Raw genomic sequence first — 21,563 nt, forward strand, 5'->3', positions numbered from 1 at the left:
GGGACATACAAAGCAACAAAGAAATAATCTTATAAATGCTTTAGAAACACATGCATGAAAGAAACGAAAACATTAAAATACATATTTAAGGGTTCGTTTTCCTAACATCACATTATCTGACCTTTTCCGCTTGACTCATACCTATACTAGATATTGCAAATAAGGGAAACCATGGGACCTATGTTTCTTTGGGCCTGGCTTACTTCACTTAATATAATTTTTTCCAAGCCTTTCCATTTCCTAACAAATGGGGAAATGTCATTCTTTCTGATGGAGGCATAGAATTCCATTGTGTATATATACCACATTTTCTGGATCCATTTATCTACTGAGGGGCTTCTGGGTTGGTTCCATATCTTAGCTATGGTAAATAATGCTGCAATAAACATAGTTGTGCTGGTAGCTTTAGTGTGGTCTTGTTTGTAAACATTTGGGTAAATGCCCAAAAGTGCGATTGCTGGATCATAGGGGAGATCTATGTGAAGTCTTTTGAGGAACCTCTATACTGCTTTCCAAAGTGGTTGAACAAGTTTACATTCCCACCAACAATGAAGTAAGGGTCCTTTCTGTCCACATCCCCTCCAGCATCTGTTGTTGTTAGAGTTCTTGATTTTTGCTGTTCTAACTGGAGTCAGGTGATATCTCAATGTTGTTTTGATTTGCATTTCTTTTATGGCTAGGGATGTTGAACATTTCTTCATGTGTCTATTGGCCATCCTTCTTTCTTCTTCAGCGAAGCTTCTCTTTAAGTCTTTCGCCCACTTATTTATTGGGCAGTTGTTTCTTTGAGGATTTGTTGTTGGGTGGTTTAATTTTTTGAGTTCCAAGTATATTTTAGATATGAGACCCTTTTCCGTTGTATGGCTAGTAAAGATCTTCTCCCAATCTGTGGGCTTTCTATTGATCTTGCTAGCTATGTCATTTGTCCTGCAGAAGCTCTGCAACCTTATGCAATCCCATTTGTCCAACCTTTCTTTGATTTGTTGTGTTTCCGGGTCTCTATTCAGAAAATTTTGGCCTGAGCCAAGGAGACCTAGGGTTTCTCCTATTCCATCCTGTAATGTTTTCAGAGTGTCTGCTTTGAGTTCAAGGTCTTTGATCCATTTGGAGTTGATTCTGGTGCAGGGTGATATATAAGGATCTAGCTTTAGTTTTCTACATGTAGTTAACCAATTATGCCAGCACCATTTACTGAAGAGGCTGTCTTTCTTCCATATTATTGTTTTAGCTTCCTTATCGAAGATTAGATGGCTATAGGTCTGTAGGTTCATTTCTGGGTTTTCAATTCTATTCCATTGGTCCTGAAGTCTGTTATGCCAATACCAAGCTATTTTGATTACTATGGCTTTATAGTAGAGTTTGAAATTTGGTATTGATATTCCTCCAGCAGTGTTCTTTCCGTTGAGAAGTGTTTTTGCTATTCAGGGTCTTTTATTGTTCCATATGAATTTTTGGATTGCCTCTTCTAATTCCTTGAAGAATGAGGGTGGAATTTTGATAGGTATCGCGTTGAATTTGTAGATAGCCTTGGGAAGTATTGCCATTTTCACTATGTTAATCTTGCCAATCCAGGAGCATGGGAGGTTTTGCCATTTTTTAAGTTCTGTGTTGATTTCCTTTTTCAAGATTTTAAAGTTTTCATCATAGAGGTCCTTCACTTCTTTGGTTAAGTTAATTCTTAGGTATTTTATTTTTTGTGGGGCTATTACAAATGGAGTTGCTTTCCTAATTTCAGCCACACTTTTCTCATTGTTGGCATATAGAAAAGCCATTGATTTTTGGGGGTTAATTTTATAACCTGCTACTTTGCCAAAGTTTTGAATCAGCTTGAGTAATTTGGGAGTGGAGTCTATGGGATTCTTTAAATACAAGATCATGTCATCTGCAAAGAGGGAGAGTTTTATTTCTTCTTTCCCTATTTGGATCCCCTTTATGTCTGCATCTTGTCTTATTGCTGTAGCTAGGCATTCTAATACTAGATTGAAAAGAAGTGGAGAGAGTGGGCATCCTTGTCTTGTTCCTGAGTTAAGAGGAAATGGCTTTAGTTTTTCACCATTGAGTATAATGCTGGCTGTAGGTTTGTCATATACAGCCTTTATTGTATTGAGGAATGTTCCATGGATTCCTAATTTTTCCAGAACCTTCATCATAAAGGGGTGTTGGATCTTGTCAAATGCTTTTTCTGCATCTATTGAGATAACCATGTGGTTCTTGTTCTTGCTCCTGTTGATGTGATGAATAATATTAATTGATTTGCGTATATTGAACCAGCTTTGCATCCCTGAAATGAATCCTGTTTGATCATGGTGTATGATTTTTTGGATGAATTGTTGAAGTCGATTGGCCAAAATTTTGTTGAGAAGTTTTGCATCAATGTTCATCAAAGAAATGGGTCTATAGTTCTCTTTCTTTGATGAGTCCTTGCCTGGTTTTGGGATGAGGGTTATGATGGCTTCATAGAATGTGTTCGGTAGTGAGCTTTCTCTTTCAATTTCATTGAAGAGTTGGAGGAGAATTGGTGTGAGCTCTGCTTTGAAGGCCTTGTAAAATTCCGCTGTAAAACCATCTGGTCCTGGACTTTTCTTAGCTGGGAGGTCTCTTATTGCTGTTTCTATTTCAAAGCTTGATATGGGCCTGTTAAGCTGGTTTAACTCATCTTGGTTTAGTTTTGGCATGTCAATATTTGCTAGGAAAAGGTCCATTTCTGTCAAGTTCTCAAACTTATTAGCATAAAGTTTTGAGAAGTATTCCCTTATAATGTTCTGAATCTTGGTTGTTTCCGTAGTGATGTTTCCATTCTCATCTCTGAGTTTATTAATTTGGGTGTGTTCTCTCCTTTTTCTGATAAGGTTTGCTAAGGGTCTGTCAATTTTGTTAAGTTTTTCGAAGAACCAACTCTTTGTTTTGTTGATTCTTTCTATAGTTTTTTTGGATTCTAATTCATTTAATTCTGATTTAATTTTGATTATTTCTTTCCGTCTACTGGATTGGGGTTTATCTTGCTGCTCTTTTTCAAGGAGGTTTAGATGTGTCATTAAATTGCTAGTTTCAGATCTCTCCAATTTGTTGATGTAGGAGCTCAGAGCTATAAACTTGCCTCTGAGTACTGCCTTTGCTTTGTCCCAGAGGAGCTGGTAATTTGTGTGTTCATTTTTGTTGAATAGCATGAACATTTGAATTTCCTTTCTAATCTCTTCCACGACCCACTCTTGATTCAGCAGTGTGTTGTTTAGCCTCCATGTGATACCGGACTTTCTTTGGTGGCTTTTAGTGTTGAGTTCTAATTTTATTCCCTTGTGGTCACAATGAACATTTTTAAGTCGACAAAAAGTAATAAATATCTTTTAGGAAAAAACTAACCCAGCAATCCACTCTATTTCTTTTTTTTATTTCTTTTTGCTTATTTGGTACTGAGGAATCAAACCCAGGGCCTCAGGCATGCAAGGCAAGCGCTCTACGACTGAGCCACTTTCGAAGCCCTCCACTCTCCTTCTTAACCCTCTTGCTTCTTGGGGCTACAGGGCCTTGAAAGACAAGGCCCAGTTATTCCAGATGTTAGTCACACCTGGGGGTTATTTTTTCTCATCAGAGATGCTCTATACCTTCCTGCAGATTTCAGAAACTCCTCAATTACCCCCTAGCTCTGTCCAACTTAGAGCATCTGGCCCTTCTTGGCCTCATTAACTTCTTTCACATCTGGATTCCCAATTTTTCTCTTATAGCCTTTTCCTTGTACTCTACCACAAAGGGGCCCTTTTCATTCAGCATGCTTACCAGTAGTGTTTCTAGAGCATTTTGAGAACTAGTCTCTAGGTTTTTCATTGACTGCTCTGTTGCCATTTCCACGTGAGCAGAAGAATCCATAGAACACAAGAAAAATGGCACGACAAGAAGCCTCAATTACCACTCCAAACAAACAGGCAATAGATTCTTATTTCTTCAGGGAGTCATCTGAATGGTTGAATTGTTCCTTCTCTCTTACTATATAAAGAACATTGATAGATATTGAGTCTGAGCATGATCTACGGTATTTCCCCCTGTTTTGGGATCCTTTGCTCTTTTTCTATCTATTACTATTGAGGATACTTAGGGCTAAGATGACAAGGCTCAGCTCAGACAGTCATGCACTCTCTACCTTCAACTTCCAGTGAGAACTAAGGACCAATAATCAAACTATTCCTCTAGTGGTTCTGCATAAGTCACGTTGATGCCCTGTCCCATTTTCCAGGAAAAAGAACACATACAGATTCCCATAGGAAATTGGTGCTGATTAATATCCTGATCTAAATTTCTAAAGGTAGAGAGTAAGAGAGGAAATAGAGAGAGAGATGGGGGAGGTGAAGTGGAGGGAGAGGGAGAGAGGAAAGAGACCGAGAGAGAGGAGAGAAGTTTCTTAGGAAAACACATTCAGTAATATTGCAAAACAGCAAAGATGTGAACAGAAATGTACAACAATCTCAGAAAATATACTCAAGAAATTGTAACCAAAGCATGGAAAATTTCACCAAGATGAATGTTCATATATCAGTGAATTTAGCAATATAATGATATTAAAGCAGTGATATAGCCTACATATAGTGATTGGAAGAATCACAGTAGACAATGTACTCAAATGGACGACTGATAGCATAAAAGGCAGATTACTTTGGGCGAAGCAAAGGATATCCAGGATGAAATGGAAATTTAGGAGGTCTAAATGGAACCTTGCGCTGACTCTAACATAACCAGAAACATGAGTACGAATAACTTATTTGTTGAAGCAATCCCTCAGGTCAAACTAATTTTGACTGACAAAATTGTATAGATTTGTCTCAGAACCTCTAAGCCTTCTAGACAACATTTATGTTCCTCTTAAGATTTATTTCTTCCAGGTAGTCGCTCCTTAAACCTGTGCAGCGAATTTCTCTCAGATCTTATCAAGATGATGTAACACTTGGGAGCAAAGATGCAGCCCAGGAGACCTCCACTGGAGGCCAAGATGGAGAAGACCTCCACAGCCACCATGACCTTCCCCTTGGCACTGTGGTAGACAGGCAGGAAGGTGAGCCACACACTGCAGAACACCAGCATGCTGAAGGTCAGGAACTTGGCCTCATTGAAGGTGTCAGGCAGGTTCCTGGCCAGAAAAGCCACCGTGAAGCTGGCCATGGCCAGGGCACCCAGGTATCCCAGGACACAGTAGAAGGCGGTGAGGGAACCCTTGTTGCACAGGATGATGACGTGGCCATATTCAGAGTGTGCATCTGTGTCAATGAAGGGAGGAGAGATTCCCAGCCAGAGGCTACAGAGAGTCACCTGGATGAGGGTGCAGATGGGGATGATGAGGTTAGGAGGCCTGGACACCAGTAACTGCCTCATGCTTCTCCCTGGAGCAGTAAGAGTGAAGGCCAGAACCACAGTGATGGTCTTGGCCAGGACTGTGGAGACAGCCACAGTGAAGACCACTGCAAATGTGGTGTGCTGGAGGATGCAGGAGGCTGTGTGGGGACGGCCAATGAAGAGCAAGGAGCAGAGGAAACAGCAGGTGAGGGAGATGAGCAGGATATAGCTGAGGGCCTTGTTATTGGCCTTGACAATGGGGGTGTCTTGGTGCTTGATAAACACCCCAAGGACAGCAGCTGTTAGTGCAGAGCAGCAGAGAGCTGTGCAGACCAGAGCCTGGCCCAAGGGATCTTCATAAGCCAGGAAACTCTCAGCTTTCATGAGGCAGTGGTTTTTCTGGGAGTTGGCAAACTGGTGATCTGCACACCTGACACACTGCTCCATGTCTGGTGAGTAGTGAGAATCACTATTAGCCTGCGATTCGTAATTTCTCTTTCCTCTCATCCACCTCCACTCAAGCAGCTCATTTTCCCTGATTCACCAGGTGACCTGTATTGCTTTCAGTATGAAGTATTGTAACTCTCTATATCAAAATACCTTCAGGTGAAATCTCTTTCTCTCTCACATTTTTTCTTTCCTTTCTCACTTTCTCTTTTTTCTGTTTATATCTTTCCTTCCTTGCTTCCTTGCTTCCTTCCTTCCTTCCTTCCTTGCTTCCTTGCTTCCTTCCTTCCTTCCTTCCTTCCTTCCTTCCTTCCTTCCTTCCTTCCTTCCTTCCTTCCTTCCTTCCTTCCTTCCTTCCTTCCTGCCCTCCTTCCTGTCTTTCTGTCTTTCTATCTTTCTTTATTTCTGTCTTTCCTACAGTGCAGGAACTCTGGTCCTCGGTATTTTTCCAGAGTATTCATGCTCAAAACTACCACTCTACCACGTGAGCCACAGCTCAAATTCCAGCTTATTGAGTGCTTAATTGTGGAAAAGATTTGTAATGAGTTTCCTGCCCATTATTGCATTGATGCTCTATCCTTAAATATCAACTTCCTGAATACCTTGGATTGCAGGTGTAATATATAATTACCTAGCCTTATGTGCTGCATTCTTGACATGGCATACCACTCTGGCTCTCTGCTACTTATTCAAGAAATAATGGAAAATATAGAATCAGCCCAACCACTTCAATTTAACAAGAGGGTCTAATCCAAACCTCAACCTACTCCTTACACTCCTTACACAAACTTCCTGAGTATTTGATCTGTGTCAAAAACAATGCTCCTCCACTGATATGAGAGTGTCTGGGAAGATCAGCTGGAGAAGGGAGAAGGGAAATGAAATGGAGATGGTAAACTACTTCTGAATCAATTACTTTTGAGTAATTGCTAGTCAATGTAGTGCTAGTGTCAGATATGGAGTGATCATAACAAAGCCCCTTGTATTATTAGTTATGCTAAATAGAAAGTAAAATTTAACTAGAAAGCGCACCAATGGGCACTCAGTAATGAAAGGCTGTGTTAGACCCACAATTCCACATCATTTCAAAGAGCAACAACTGGTCCTTGATATTCTGTTTCTTTTGTTTTTGTCTGTTTTCTTTAAATACAAAACATGTGACCGAGGAGAGGGGTACAGAGGTATTCTCAAGATGAAGCCTGTAATAGATTAGAAAATACAATCAGATTTGTAATGGAGGGGCAATGGGTTGTTTCTTCTAAGAAGTATGGTTTATGGTAGCCATGGAATTCTGCATGAAGGTGCATGTGTGTTCCATTGGCTTCGATTGACTGATGGTTAGGAAGGGAGATGGAAAATTTCTCTATAAGTCACAGACTCACCTGTCGCATTAGAAATCTCATTATCTGGGCAAAGAATGCAGTCAAAGCAACAGGTAGCATTTCTCTCCAGAGAGACCTTCCTGAATCCAGGACCACAGCTCTCAGTGCAGACAGACTGAGGAGTCTGAGAACAGACAGATGAAGGTTAGTGACTCTTCATCTTTTGACCTGAGATCCTAGACACTCCATTGCTTTCAGGGAAAAGATCATCAAAACACATAATCTTTATATACACAGAGCCAATTATTGATTGAGCCTTCTTAGAGTTTCATCTAACATGACCTGAAGAACATATGGGGCCTTGACACCCAGCCCCTCATGCTATCGGGAAGTCATGGAGCCTTTAAGAGCTGGATGTTAATTCTAGGAAAATAGGAAATGAAAGTAAATCCTGCATCCCATTCTTGAATTCAGGTGATGATGTGTTTTCCCTTTTATTCATCGGTGAACAGATGAACAAGAGCATGAGAGGAAAATCACTCAGAGAAACTTCAAACCCACACTCTAAAGCATGGCTAATTACTTTGGAGGTGCTGCTGTACCCAGGGCGATTCACATCTCTCTTGGCTTCCCAGCTGCCATGAGGTGGGTGAACTTCACTGGCAGATGCTCCTTTCATTACACCCTGTCTCAACACAGACTCAAAAGCAGCATCTACCCAACCATGGTGTGAAATCTCCAGGCAGAAGCAAAGCAAGCCCTTTTGCCTTCTCATTTGATTACCTCAGATATTTGGTCACAGTGTTGGAATGATGATTCACAGGTGTCATTCACCTTTTATGATATTCAATATGCAAACATAGAACAACATATTTAATGATATATTCTCCTATTCCTTACATTAATATGTTAGTAAATAATTTCCAAAAACAGGAACTTGTGAAATGTACACCACTGAGCCTGAGTCTCACTTTTATTGGACATGGTCAAAGACAAAAACAGGATAAGCTTATTGCATATTTATGCATAGATCATGACATTATGGTTAAAAATGACTGACCCTGGGGAGAAATATGGATGTGGTGACATTGTCTACAAGCATTGTACTAATAACTTCACTTAGGGAATTGTAAGCTCTTTCTACAACTACTTCCTAATAACAATACTTTTTTTAAAAAAAAGGAGAGAGGGAAAAAAGCAGAAATGACCCACCTTGGTAATTCCTATGGGCCACTCTATCAGATTTTCAAACAAAATCAGTTGTTGACCATGTGGCCTAAATGGAGAAAACTCGCCAACTTTCACCTTTTGTCCCAGACTTTCTGGAAAATTCCAAAAGCTCTTAATGTCATACTCTGCCTCCAATTTCCTTTCCTCATTCAAAACCACTTGGTCTCCAACAGGATTGGTAAATTGGATCTTCTTCAAAAAGGGATGCAGCTAAAAGGGATACATTTCAGTATGGTGAAGTGCTTCCAGTGTTATCACAGAACCCCAGAACAATGGATTACTCTTCATTCCCATCCCCTGATTCACACCCCCCCCAAAATCCAACCAACTGCATCAAATACAGGCCCACAGCAGACTAACATGTTAAGAAGTTTCTAAATCCTGGTTGTCCAAGATGGGATGCAGAAACTCAATTTCAAGGGAATGAAACTCCAGCCACATCCAAGCAAATAATGAATTACAATATGACATATCTCAACTGCCTTTCTGAAGTGCATTATTTTATGATTGTGATCAGATACTCAGTCTGAAATAAAGGTAAATAATAAAATAAGTAGTATCCTAGAAGGTTTATGATAGCTATGAAAGATTACATTAAGCAAGATTTAATTCAGTGTGTGTGTGTATGTGTGTGTGTGTGTGTGTGTGTGTGTGTGTGTGTGTGTGTGTGTGTGTATCCTGTCGTGTGGCTCCACCTCAGGGCCTAGACACTCAACTTGATTCTTTTTCCTTTTCATAATAAGCATTCGATCAATTGAACTACAGCTCCACCTGTGGCTCTTTGGTGGTTAATTGTAGTCAGGAGAGAGCCACAGGTGTGAACCACTTGTGTCCAGACAATATTAGGTTTTCAAGAACTAGTCACCCTTGATCTGTTATTTTAAAAAGGTCCAAGGACAATGTGGCTATATGCTATTGAAATGGGGATGGTTTTTCCCCACAGAATGAGGATGGGGACAGAAGACACAGCACTTCCTTGTCATGGATGCAGCGTTCTTCAAGAGCTTGTCTTCATAGCTCTACAGTCATTTCATGGAGAGCACAACAGGCCCACTGGCTCTTGTATTTTCTTTTCTTCTTGTTTGTTGGTTGTGGGGCTTGAACTCTGGGTCTGGCTCTGTCCCTGTGCTCTTCAGCTCAAGGCCAGCGCTCTACCACTTGAGCCACAGTGCCACTTCCAATTTTCTAGTGGTTAATTGGAGGTAAGAGTCTCATGGACTTTTCTGCCTGGGCTGGCTTTGAACTGTGATCCTCAGATCTCACCATCCTCAATAGTTAGGATTACAGGCATGAGCCACCAGCACCAGGATTATGAAAAGACTTTTTTTTTTGTCATGTGTGGGCCCTGAACTGGTGCTGTTCCTCAGCTCTTCAGCTCAAGGCTAGCTCTCTACCACCTGAGCCACAGTGCCACTTCTGACTTTTTCTGCTTAGGTGGTACTGAGGAACCAATACCAAGGCCTCATGCATGAAGGCAAGAACTCTATCTCTGAGCCACCTTCTCAGCCCTTGTTTCTTGTATTTTCCAAAATGGAGCCAGATGGTTCCATTTGCTATGAAAGCTTCTATGAAAGTCTGTATGTCTAGGGTAGGTCACCCAAAAGCAAAGCCATTACCTGTAAAGAGAGAAATGCTCTTGGTTGCCCATTGTGTACTTGTCGCTCTTCCATGTGATAAAGGAGCATCTGGTGGAGGGCATAGGCCACAGCATACACAGCATTGTAGATGTTGTAACTCTCGTCTGACATGGTCATGTCAAAAATATGCCTCAGCAACCAATGCAGTGTGGCATTGTATGAACAGTGCCCCAAGTCTCTGCAGTCAGACTTAATCAGAATGCAATAAACAGACTGAATCCATGACCTAGGAAGGGAATTATCTCCTGAGTTCTTGGACAAGGTATCTGTCAGAATAAAATTGGTGAACCCAGCAGTGTTTCTATGATGATGATAGAAGTTGAGAGATGCGTGGAAGGAGTGGATCAGAAAATATCTTTTACCAATGGTGACATCATCATAGGGTGAGTTCATGATCCAGACTTTCCCTGTAATTAAAATATGCCCAAATTTAACAATAAAGCTTAGAAGAAATTTACTGTCCCCATAAATGATAATCACATTGGTTGATAAGTCCATTATCTGGCGATACATGGAAAGATCATCTGAGTAATCTGTGAAGGTATTGTAAGTGATCATGTTCTCAAAGGCAAAACAGACTCCATTCTTGCCCATCTCTTCTCTCAAATCTGAGAGGAACCACACCCCATAGTTGTCTTCACTGATGAACAGTCCCACCCAGGTCCAGCTAAAATGAAGCATCAAGGAGACCATGGCCAGGGCTAGGCCTGTGTCCTTGGCAGCCATCTGATAGACAGTACCGAACTTTTCATGGTCACTCAGGAGAGGATCAAAAGTCCCAAAGATGAACTACAGGGAAACAATGAACACAACACCAGGAAGAGGATCATCATAGGCAAGACACAGTCTTGATGTGAACTACACAACAACTGGCAGAGGTGGAAGCAAAGTTCGCTTATCCCACTTGCAAATCATCTCCCATGTTTCAAGCACTTTGTAGGATAAGGCTCAGAGCTTTGGGTCATCCTTTCCTCTCATTACACGCCTCCTTTTATTTGCAGCAATGAATATGTGTATGTCCCACCCACTTTTGGAGTCATTTCCCTGTGAGATCATGCATTTCGAAGGGCTTGTGCTAACACCTCTTCTTCAGCCTGTCGAGAACAGAGGCCATGTGGACATGGCTTCACATCTGCCCACCCCTTATAGCCTCACCTGTGGAAGTTTGTAGAGGTCCAGCAGAGTCCCGATTGGGACAGATGTGCTTGAGGTTCCTGTGAGTGCCGCTATAGCCTTGCTGTCTCTTCTGCAGGTGTAATTAGGGTTGTTTTTATTCTTCCCAGATAGCCAGGTGAGTGGATCCTCTAACAGATCAGTACCTGAGTAGTGTGCACTATAGATCTCAAATCCCAGAGTCATGTTGGGTAGTAGATGGGAATTCTTGTTGATCTCCTCCACAGCCAGCAGCAGGGTGAGAAGCAATTGGTATTTCTTTAAAATGATCCTGCACAGAGAACACAACATTTGGGTAGGTATAGGAGTATTACAAATGATTAACTGCAAATCTCTTGACTTTGTTTAATCAAATGCTTAACTCTACACACACTAATAGGTGTAGATCCTGTCTTCTAATAGGAGGGCATTATAATTTGGAGTGTTGGACAAGTTTTTGGAATTGGGAGTGCTCCTGAACAGACCTTGATTAGCATGTATGAGATGACTATTCTTCTGAGATTGCAGAGAGAGGAGGAGGGATGAGCAAGGTGGCTTTTCCTCTCTGTCACCTGTAGATATGTGAAAACGCTGCTGCCTGTTGGGACATAGGTGCATGCCCAGCTCACATACTAAGCCATTGAGTACCTTGAATTAGCTGTGCATATGAAGAAATTCCTAAGAAATACAACTCAAATTGGGAGCAGATTGTCCACCTGAGTTCAACCAATATCAGCAGAGAGGCAGGGCCTGCAGTGTTAGGAATAAATAGGAAAACAGGCTGCCTTGTCTCTGTACTTGCTTGCCACACTTTTGCCAATGAGGCATCCTTCTGCAAAGAAGTGAATCTTGCCTTGTGAGGAAAGTAAAGAAAACAAAGAAGGGCTGGGAAAGTGGCTCAGTGGTAGAGTGCTTGCCTTGTATGTATAAGGCTCTGGGTTATATTCCCCCGCACCATCTAAGCAGAAAAGGCCAGAAGTGGTGCTGTCGCTCAAGTGGTAGAGCACAAGCCTTGAGCTGAAGAAGTGAGGCACAGCGCCCAGACCCAGAGTTCTGCCTCCATGACCGGCCAAAAAAAAGAACGAAAAAAAAAAGAAAAACAGAGAAATACAATTCATTTGATGTGGTAGAGGAACACTAAGGTGACTCAGAGTATGTCATCATTCAAGGGGATTCCCTAGAAGCAGAGCAAGATGGTAGGCCAGGAAGCTTGAACATGAAGATTACCTCACCCAACAAAGAACAGACGAGAGTCAGGGGGTGTGGGCTGGAGGGTACTTCTCTAGTAGAACAAACAACAGAAAAGGATGTGTGAGAAAAGGGGGAAGAAGCCATCTCCATGTTCCTCCCCATTACCAGCATTAGTAGCTCAGTGTGGGCAGAAACCCTCTGACATTGCAGGGAGGGAGAGAATTAAAGTTAAATCTCAGCACCATTCACATACACTGAGACCAGTGCTGGTGAACTGCTTATAGTCTCTACCTTTGGGTCAAGACCTTTAGATTGTGCCTCTAGAACTGTTTTAGAACAGAGAAGGAAGACACTGCCACAACCTCCCTGCTCCAATCTTGTGAACGAGAGCAGGTATGAGATACAACCTCCTCGTGAGCAGGGCATAAGAGTGGGTCAGGGTTTTTCTTAGAACCCTTTGTCAGGCATGTCATGGTTGGACCAATAATCCAGCATAAACTAGAGGCACTGTTTGGTGCTGGCATCTCAGCTTCCATTAGATTCTTTCAGGAGGTGTTGGAAGGTCCCTGAGACACAACCAAATGCCATTTCCATCAGTTTCCACCATGGGTACAGTAGGATGACACCTGTCTTCCTACTTAACCTGGTGAAGGCACTGTGGCTATGTGACTCTGTTGTCATCTGGTCAGTCCCAGTCTTGTTGCTCAGTGAATCATCTCAGGGACCACTGCCCTAGAAGGACAGTGCTCAAGATGGCACCAGGCAGAAACTGACGTCGCTATAGGAATCCAGTGTGCAATGGTCTACAGCAGCATAAGCTAGAGTGTGGCTTAAGTGTATCCACATGTCAGTTTGGGCTTTCTGGATGCTCCATAGCCTGAGTGCATGGTGGTGTTCACCAAGATGTCCCTGTGGCTTCCTTTTTTCTTTTGCCAGTTGTGGGGCTTGAACTCTAGGTCTTGGATCTGACCCTAAAGTCTTCAGCTCAAGATTAGCTCTCTAGCACTTGCGGCAGAGCGCCACTTCTGGCTTTTTGATGTTTTATTGGAGATAAAAGTCTCACAGACTTTTCTGCCTGGGTTGGCTTTGAACACTGGTCCTCAGATCTCAACCTCCTAAGTAGCTAGGATTATAGGCGTCAGCCACCCATGCCCGGCTTGTGACTTTCTTTACAAACCTTACCAAGCTGCTGTGACACAGCATAGATCTCCATCCTACTTGGCATGGATAAGACAGGGAAGTAAGATGGTGATATTGTCCCATAGCTTAGTGTGGGTCAAGTGATAGCACTAGAACTGTGCCATGACTTCCTAGCCAGGGCAGCCTCTGGCAGAATCTGTAATCACCTCAGTACCTGGGAAAGTCATCTACCACCAGATAGTCTGAATTCTAATCTAGCTATCACTAATTGTGTATGGTTGTGGGCATCTTGGCGCATGAAAGCACCTCTACCACCTTCAGCCTGAGTCGATCTTAGTGCTCATCCAGCACTGTATTGGTCTTGATTGCAGTGGACCGAGGATGCTGTTCTCAGGCAGGATAGACTAAGGAAAATGATTAATAATGCATGCCAGGAACTAAAAAAACTCAAGCTTAAAGCTTGTCCATCTACTTCCCTTAATGTTAAGGGAATGAAGTCATGTAAGGGAAAGTGGAGTAGAATAGATTAGTAAAAAATGAGGTTTTGGAGGCTCACAGCAAATAGAGAGCTATTCATCCATCTACATATCTTAAGATTAAGGGAAAAAAGTCATTGAGCACAAAGAGAAGCTGGATAAATTGAAAAAAAAAAAGAGTCCTAGAGGAGGCAACTCAGAAACATGTTATTTTGAAACACAGGGCTACTATCTTTACTTCAAAGAGAGATGACAGGTTGCATTGCTTCCTGAAAGATGCATTTCTCATCATATGAATTTATAATTTTCTTGTACTGTGTATGCGTTCCCCCCAAAATGCTTTGTCCAAACTTAAGCAACGTCCTACCCCAAACATAGACAACAGCACACCTTTTTTCCCTCAAGGATAATCATCTGGAAAGAATGGTCAAAATATATAGAAAATCAGAAAATGTAACACCAGGAGTGATTAGAGCAAAGGATGACAAACCTATGTTTGTGTAACTTTGAAGTCAGACCTTCTGCCTTTACCATCTGAATACCCCTGGCAGCCCAAGAGCTGTGTGTCTCTCCTCAGTTAGAGTGTGTCTTTGCCTTTCTGTTTCCTGTTTGTCTGCCTGCTTGTTTGTTTGCTTCCTTACTCAGGAAAGCTCTGCCACATTTTCTTACTGTTGTGACTTGTCTAGAATTTCTTCTTCTGTGATCAAAGTCCAGGATCCCAAGTCCCTACTTTTAGAGGGAAACTTCATTAACCTTCATCTGATTTGGTGAACCTGCTCTTTGGTTTTCCAGGTGTAATAGAGTTCTGGTGTCCACAGCTGTCACTAAGGCCTGGTCTAGCACACAGATCTTGCCACTGCTAGGCAGAATCCACTCACAAGGCCATTCCCTGTGGACGAGGCATATGTTCCCCCTGTGCACCCAGGAGGAGGCATATTTGGACCCATGATTCATTAAAGTTCTCGTGCAGTTTTTAGAATCACAGAGTATTTGTCACCGAAATTGCCTTTGGTTTTCTCTGGTACTGAAGTGGTTTATCACCTCACAGCTGACTTCTCACAATGCCTGGCCTCCCTCTAGTGGTGCCATTGTGGAAGTCACCACAGACTCAGTGACATTGAAGCCTGCCTGGATTTTCTGGAAAGACAGGCACAAAGCCAGACCAGGTCCACTGGTGTAATTTGGAGATATTTCAAAGGCCTGATGGTATCACATGCCAATATGAATCAAGATTGTTCCAGAACTGTGAGTTCTCCTAGCATTCCATATAATCATCTTTGGGAAATTCTCATAAAGAGAATCTCAGTTTTCCTGGTTATTTGCTGATGTCCTTGTATACAATATAACTCTGATGCTTGACAGCTAGAATGTCAGTAATACTAAATAAGAATTATGAACTGGTGGCTCAGGCCTGTAATTATAACTACTGAGGAAGCTGAGATCGGGAATTATGTTTTGTAGTCACTTTGGGCAGGAATGCTGTGACACTCTTTATGTGCAAGAAACCCCACATAAACTGGTAGCAGAGCTGTGGGTCAAGTGGTAGAGTGCCAGCCATAAGGGAAAATGATAAGGGACAGCCATCCGGACTTGAGATGATGCCTGAGTACCAGAGTGTATGTGAACATGCACACACACACACACACACACACACACACACACACACACACACACACACACACACACAGAGCTCAATTAGAGAATGGACAGAGAAGAAGATAGCTCTGACATCTCTCACCTTCTATGGGGGTACGTTTCTAAGGCTGAGTTTACACATGAGCCCCATCTTTCTCACTCACTTCCTCACCATGTTCAGCTGGCTTCAATATCCTTCACATACCTCTCATGGAATTTAGTATTCCTCTTCTGAACAAAGCCCATCCAGGGTGTTTCCACACAACTTGTCTGAGAAGATTCATCCGTGACTTCCCTAGTTTATAGAGAATTCTGTAGATCTGAAAGTAGTGAGCTCAGCTGGGTCAAATGAATGAATCAAAGTATGTATAAAACATATGAAAAAGCCAGGTACCTTCGCTCATGCCTGTCATCCTAGCTACTCAGGAGCCTGAGATCTGATGATCATGGTTCAAAGCCAGTTATGGCAGAAGAGTCCATGAGATTCTTATCTCCAATAAGCCACTAGAAAATTGGAAGTGGCACTGTGGAGCGCTTGTCTTAAGCTGAAGAGCACAGGGGCAGCATCCAAGCCCAGAGTTCAAGCCCCATTACTGACAATATATATGAAAAAAATCATTCAAATCTAGTTTAGGATGAGCAGGGAAAAATAAAGAAGTTTGGAAAGATGTTGGAGAACAAGGATTGGAAACAGAGTTTCTGGGAATGACATAGGAGACAGGCCAAGACATGGAAAAAATCAAACTAGTCATGGATCTCTTATTACTGATCTGTCCAGCAGCTCCCCATTCCCAGAGCTTTGCTGACATGAAATAACCCCAGAAGCAGACACTGCATGTCTATCCTAAGATACATTGCCCTGAAGGAGGTGCAAACATTGGTCCTGTTTTGAAAAGTATAAAGAACAGAATGGATTGAAGATTCCCTGGCCTTTGCCCTATGGATGGGGCCATTGCTCTTTAGTGTCTTTGTATGGACTCTTAGTCACCCCAGTGACCCTGATGAGTGGAGGAGTCACAGTGATGGTGGGGTGGTCGGATATCTCTGGAAAGGGGAGTGGAATGGAAGACAGACAGAAAACTCTGTACCCTTGGAAGAAAGAAAAAATATTCATCAGGAAAACCTGAAATGAAGTAGAGCTGTTGTAGTGAGGGCAGTGTAGAAGATGCAGAGCACATCAGTGATTGTGTCCAAACTTCCCCCCACCTCTGACTGTAACACAAAGAAAAAAATTCACAATTTAAGGAAACCCAAGAAATCACTTACTGAATGTTCTGTTGCTGCAGGGTAGGGTTATTCATGTTTTGAACGAAGAATTCCCAGGAATAGAGGGGGTAAAATCCAGCAATGACCACATCTCCCCTGCTGTGGGCAACAGATTTCTCTGTGCAAATGCGTCTGCCATCTTCAGAGGAGCTGACCAGGTGTGGATGCTGGAGGAGAAGCAGTGTCAGGGCCACAAGGAACATTGCTGCTCCTTTGGCCTGGCGCTGCAATTCCAGCTGTCCACTGAGCCTGCAGTGTCAGGTGGGTGTCTAAATGGATCTTCAGTTTCTGTGGCTTTTTGTTTCCTAGATGGCCATTGGGATGTACCACCAGCCTCCTACACTCTCCTACAGGAAAACAAGGCCATTCTTCCCTCCGGCTCTGCATCTGGGGTCCAGCTTCAAGGTGAAAACACAACTTAGAAAACATGTGTACTATCTTCCTCCACACCCTCAGGACCATGATTTCATCCAAGACTGTAGATAATGAAACTCCAGGGATGGATTCCTTTCTTGTTGAGTTGTTCACAAACTTGTGTGAAAGCAAAAAGTTGAAAAGAAAACAAGTACACACAATCAAGGGTCACTAGGGATGATGGGAATTGATGACACCAGTGGATGCCATGTGAAGGTCAAATGACCATAGAGTGCCATGGCCAGAAATGGCCCAATGAGAGTTATTGGAGCACAGTCAAAGATAAAGATGGGCAGACTCACAACCCAGGGCCAAGAGACACAGCAGGTTTCCATACCAACTGCACATGCATACGTATCCAGAAGTGGTCAATGCATTCATTTAGTGCTCCAGGTCTTACCAACAGTCTCCCTGAATTCAACCATTAAAGATGAATACTTTAAGGTCAATGCACATATGCAATTGGATATTTGCACTCTGAACCTTGAACTTCTTCGTGCTTGCATGTCGTTGACCAGCATAATGCACCTATCAATATATTGTGGTGGTCCACTGTTAGACAGAGATGTTCTATGATCTGTGACTTTCTGGGAACATAGCAGGCCTGCACACTGAGGATCCTGGTTGCTGTGGGTGTATGGATGGTTCTTGCTCTGCTGTGTCCCCATCATGTCTTAAGGGCTCCGGGAATTCTTTTCCTACTTGGACAGCCGGGTGGTGCCAGCTCTGTCCATGTCTCCCTACCTGTCTTCTCTATTACTTCCTCATACTAGAAGTGAAACCAAGGTCACAGATAGTCCTGCTCTGCACAGAGTTCACCATGGTGGCTGGTTCTGTGAACTGGCTGCATATATTTATGAGGAAGGGCTTGGCAAATGTAAGTTGGAAAAGTAAGGATGCAAATACTATTTGGTGATGGTAGCCAGCAAGACCTTGCAAGAGCATCAGTGCTGGGGCCTAGCCTGACTTGGGTTCTGAGGTAAAAATCTTTGTTGCTTCTATACCCAGGATTACAGGTATGAGTCACCTGTGGCTGGCTCAGAGGACAAACTTTTATCCCATTCTCCTCATCTATTACTCTATTTCTGTTATGTCTGCCCAAGAGAACAGCCCCTTCCCACTTCCTCTTCACCGGCCTGAACAAGTAGTCACCTGTCAATCACCTGACTGTGAGTCAGCAAAGGACCCCACACTCTGAGGTTACTTCCTCATCCACGGAGGTCACTTCCTGGACCATCCTGGTCACACCTCCCTAGGACAGTGAGAAGTTCCCTGCTGTGGTCCTGGCTCAGCACAAGTCCCCTTCTCTCTCTTTCTCTTTTCCTCTTTTTCTTTTCCTCTGTTCTCTCCAAGCGCTTCCATCTACTGTGGGCAGGCAGTTTGCCTTTTCTGCCTGAACCATGTGTCATGTTTTCTTGCTGACGAAACTAACAATTTCTACTTCATTGTCATTGATATCTACTGTGGTACTCTAAGCCTTCTTCTCCCTATATTTCAAATATGAGAGAAAACTTGGGGATCTGTGTTGGGTGTTAATGCATCTCTCTATTTGTCTGTCCTTCTGTCTGTCTGTCTGTCTGTATTGTAAATGTGTTGTACAGAGGAGTTATCATTATGTAAGTCAGGTAATGAGTACATTTCTGTTTCTACAGTTTTCCCTTCTCTTCCCCACCCATAGGTTGTATGCTTCATTTTTCACATGGTGTCCAGTATCTACCACTGCTTCTTTTGTCAGGGAGATTTACTGAATACGATGATCTCCACTTCTTCCCATATTCCTGACTCAAACATATAATTGCACAACAATGCTTGATAAGAAATGTACTCATTACCTTGCCCATGTAATTGTGACCCCTCTGTACAGTATTTTCACAATAAAAAAAACTCCAATACTTTTTCTATTCATGTGTTGATTGGAACGGAGCCTGGTTCTGCAACTCAGCTTCATATAGTGTCATGATACACGCTCATCATATGTAAAATAGACATAACAAGCACCAATGCTAGTGTGTGTGTAATGTGCATGTAATATTATATCTTTTGTCATATTATGTGACCAATGATGTTCTAACATTCCTTTTGGCCACATCCCCACTAGCATCTGTTATTATTGATTTTCTTGATAATTAATCAACTTACTTATTGCCAATTATGTTATAATTAGCTCCAGTTTATGAAACTCAAGATGTACTCATACTATCTGCCACTTAGTTGAACATTTTGTGGGTATAAAAATTGAAGACAATTTCTGCTTCTTAAATAATGTTTTATCCAAATGAAACCAATTTGTTTCATCAATTCTCTTTCTCAAGGCTTTCATTTACTAACTTCCCTCGGTCATGGGACTTGAACTCTGGGCCTGGGTGCTGTCCCTCAGTCTTCAGCTCAAAGAGAGTGCTCTACTACTTGAGCCACAGTGCCACTTTCGGTTTTCTGGTGGTTAATTGGAGGTAAGAGTCCTATGGAATTTCCTGCCTGGGCTGGCTTTGAACCCTGATCCTCAGATCTCAGCCTTCTGAGTAGCTAGGATTACAGGTGTGAATCACTGGCACCTGGATTCCTTACTGAGCAATAGCTGGGAGCGGGTGGCTCTCACCCATAACCCTAGCTACACAGGAGGCTGAGATTTGAGGATCACGATTCCAAGACAGCTAAGGCAAAAAAACTCTATGAGACTCTTATCTCCAATAAACCACTCAGAAAACTGGGAGTGGTGTTGTGGCTCAAGTGGTAGAGTGCTTGCGTTGAGCTGAAGAACAGGGGGACATAGCCTAGACTCAGATTTCAAGCATTGTGACTGCCCAAAAAAAGAATTGAGTAATATAAATTAGGTTTTACATTGAAGTAAATATCTAATCAAAGCCAGAAAATTTAAATGTAGGCGCTATTTTTTTCTTTGTGCCTTAAAGGAAACCACAATGGGAAATATATGTATGTAACATAAATTGCACATTATCGATATGAACCATATTTATAAGTAAACTAGAATATCTGAACACACACTCCACGATTAAAGGAATCCTGGGGGAAAAAAGAAGGCAAATATGAGTTTAGATGGGTTAGTATTGGCAAGGAGTGGCAAAATAAGAGAAGAAAAATAAGAAAACCGTAAAACTCAAGCCAATATCTTTACTTTTGGATGTTCTCATAGCTAGTTAGAGAATTTCTACCTCCTATCCCTTTGGCTGGTGGAAGCTACCAGTACGTGCCAAGAAATTTCTGGATCGCAGTATCCCAGTCTGGTTGGTCCATGAGCCAGCCGTTCACCACCTGTTAGCGCAGGGTGCGGCATCTGCCTCTGGGAGCTTCAGATCCACCCCTACCAGGCCAAGCAACCTAGGGTGCAGGTCTCCCACCGCGTGCATCAAGTGGTCCCCAGACATGACAAGCAGCATGTCTGAGCTGCCTAGGTCCTGCGCATGGTTTGGTGCCTCTGGGGGAAGATGGGACTCAGGGTCCTGCTGTGGAAATGGAAGGATACTCCCAGCATGCCCTGGGGTATGGGGCAGTGAGCATCATAGGAAGGAGACCTGGGCCTTGAGCATGTGGGACTGCATGTTGTTCTGGAATACCGCAGGGCCTTGCCCGTGTCTTGGCACAGGTTCAGCAACACAAACTCGCGGCAGATCCTGAGCAGCAGGCCCAGGGGGGCATGGGTGGGATCCACAGTCTATTCCTGCTATTCTGGCCCCTCTCTGGGTTGAGGTGTCTCACGTGCAATGCGTGGGCTTTTCTTTTCTTCTCTTGCTCACACAGTCTGGGATGATTTTCATTTAATGATTGTGTGGCTTTAATATATTAGCTGTTCTGTCTGTCTGTCTATCTCTGTGTCCCTCTCTCTTTCCCCTTACTTTTCTCCCGGTTTCTATTGAGCCTTTGCCATCACTGGCACTGCCCACAGTGGCATCCTCAGACCATCGTGAGAAAAGACATCACTTGCTTTTAAAAAAAATTTAAATACAGGACTGATAGTTTTCAGAGTTGGGTGGCAGAAGTAAAGGGAATTAAAAATGAATTTATGTTTCCAATATTGAAAAATGTGTGTGTGTGTGTGTGTGTGTGTGTGTGTGTGTGTGTGTGTGTGTGTACCAGCCTTGGAAGTCAGGTCCCCAAGTTCGTTCTCTTGGCTTTCTTATTCACATGTGGCATTTTAGAGTTTGACAAATACCGCCTGTCCCATATTTTTACTTGTAAGTTAGATATGGAGTCTCATAGACTTTTCTGTCCAGGCTAATTTTGAACTGTGATCCTCAGATCCAAGCATTCTAAGAGAGCCACTGGTGTCTGACCTGCAAAAAATATTACATGTCTAATATTGAAATTCATACTGAATT

At 42.6% G+C, this 21,563-nt stretch overlaps 1 protein-coding gene and 1 non-coding gene across 2 annotated transcripts; both read right to left on the minus strand.

Annotated features, from left to right (window-relative positions):
• Nucleotides 1-4,851: 4,851 nt before the first annotated feature.
• On the minus strand, nucleotides 4,852-17,897 carry LOC138813615 (vomeronasal type-2 receptor 116-like). The gene is made up of 7 exons (XM_070002015.1): nucleotides 17,713-17,897; nucleotides 16,816-17,064; nucleotides 11,111-11,399; nucleotides 9,935-10,744; nucleotides 8,301-8,528; nucleotides 7,149-7,272; nucleotides 4,852-5,768 (listed from the first exon to the last, which is right to left on the minus strand). Exons 1-7 carry the CDS (start codon nucleotides 17,895-17,897, stop codon nucleotides 4,852-4,854), a joined length of 2,802 nt encoding a protein of 933 aa, XP_069858116.1.
• Nucleotides 17,898-21,084: 3,187 nt separating this feature from the next.
• LOC138814347 (small nucleolar RNA SNORD35) lies at nucleotides 21,085-21,170 on the minus strand. Its single transcript, XR_011367936.1, has one exon. It is a non-coding gene; the product is annotated as a small nucleolar RNA SNORD35 (small nucleolar RNA).
• Nucleotides 21,171-21,563: the final 393 nt, after the last annotated feature.

Source organism: Dipodomys merriami, unplaced genomic scaffold, assembly GCF_024711535.1.
Source record: "Dipodomys merriami isolate MVZ:Mamm:240054 unplaced genomic scaffold, mDipMer1.0.p SCAF_6, whole genome shotgun sequence".
Classification (NCBI taxonomy): Eukaryota; Metazoa; Chordata; class Mammalia; order Rodentia; family Heteromyidae; genus Dipodomys; species Dipodomys merriami.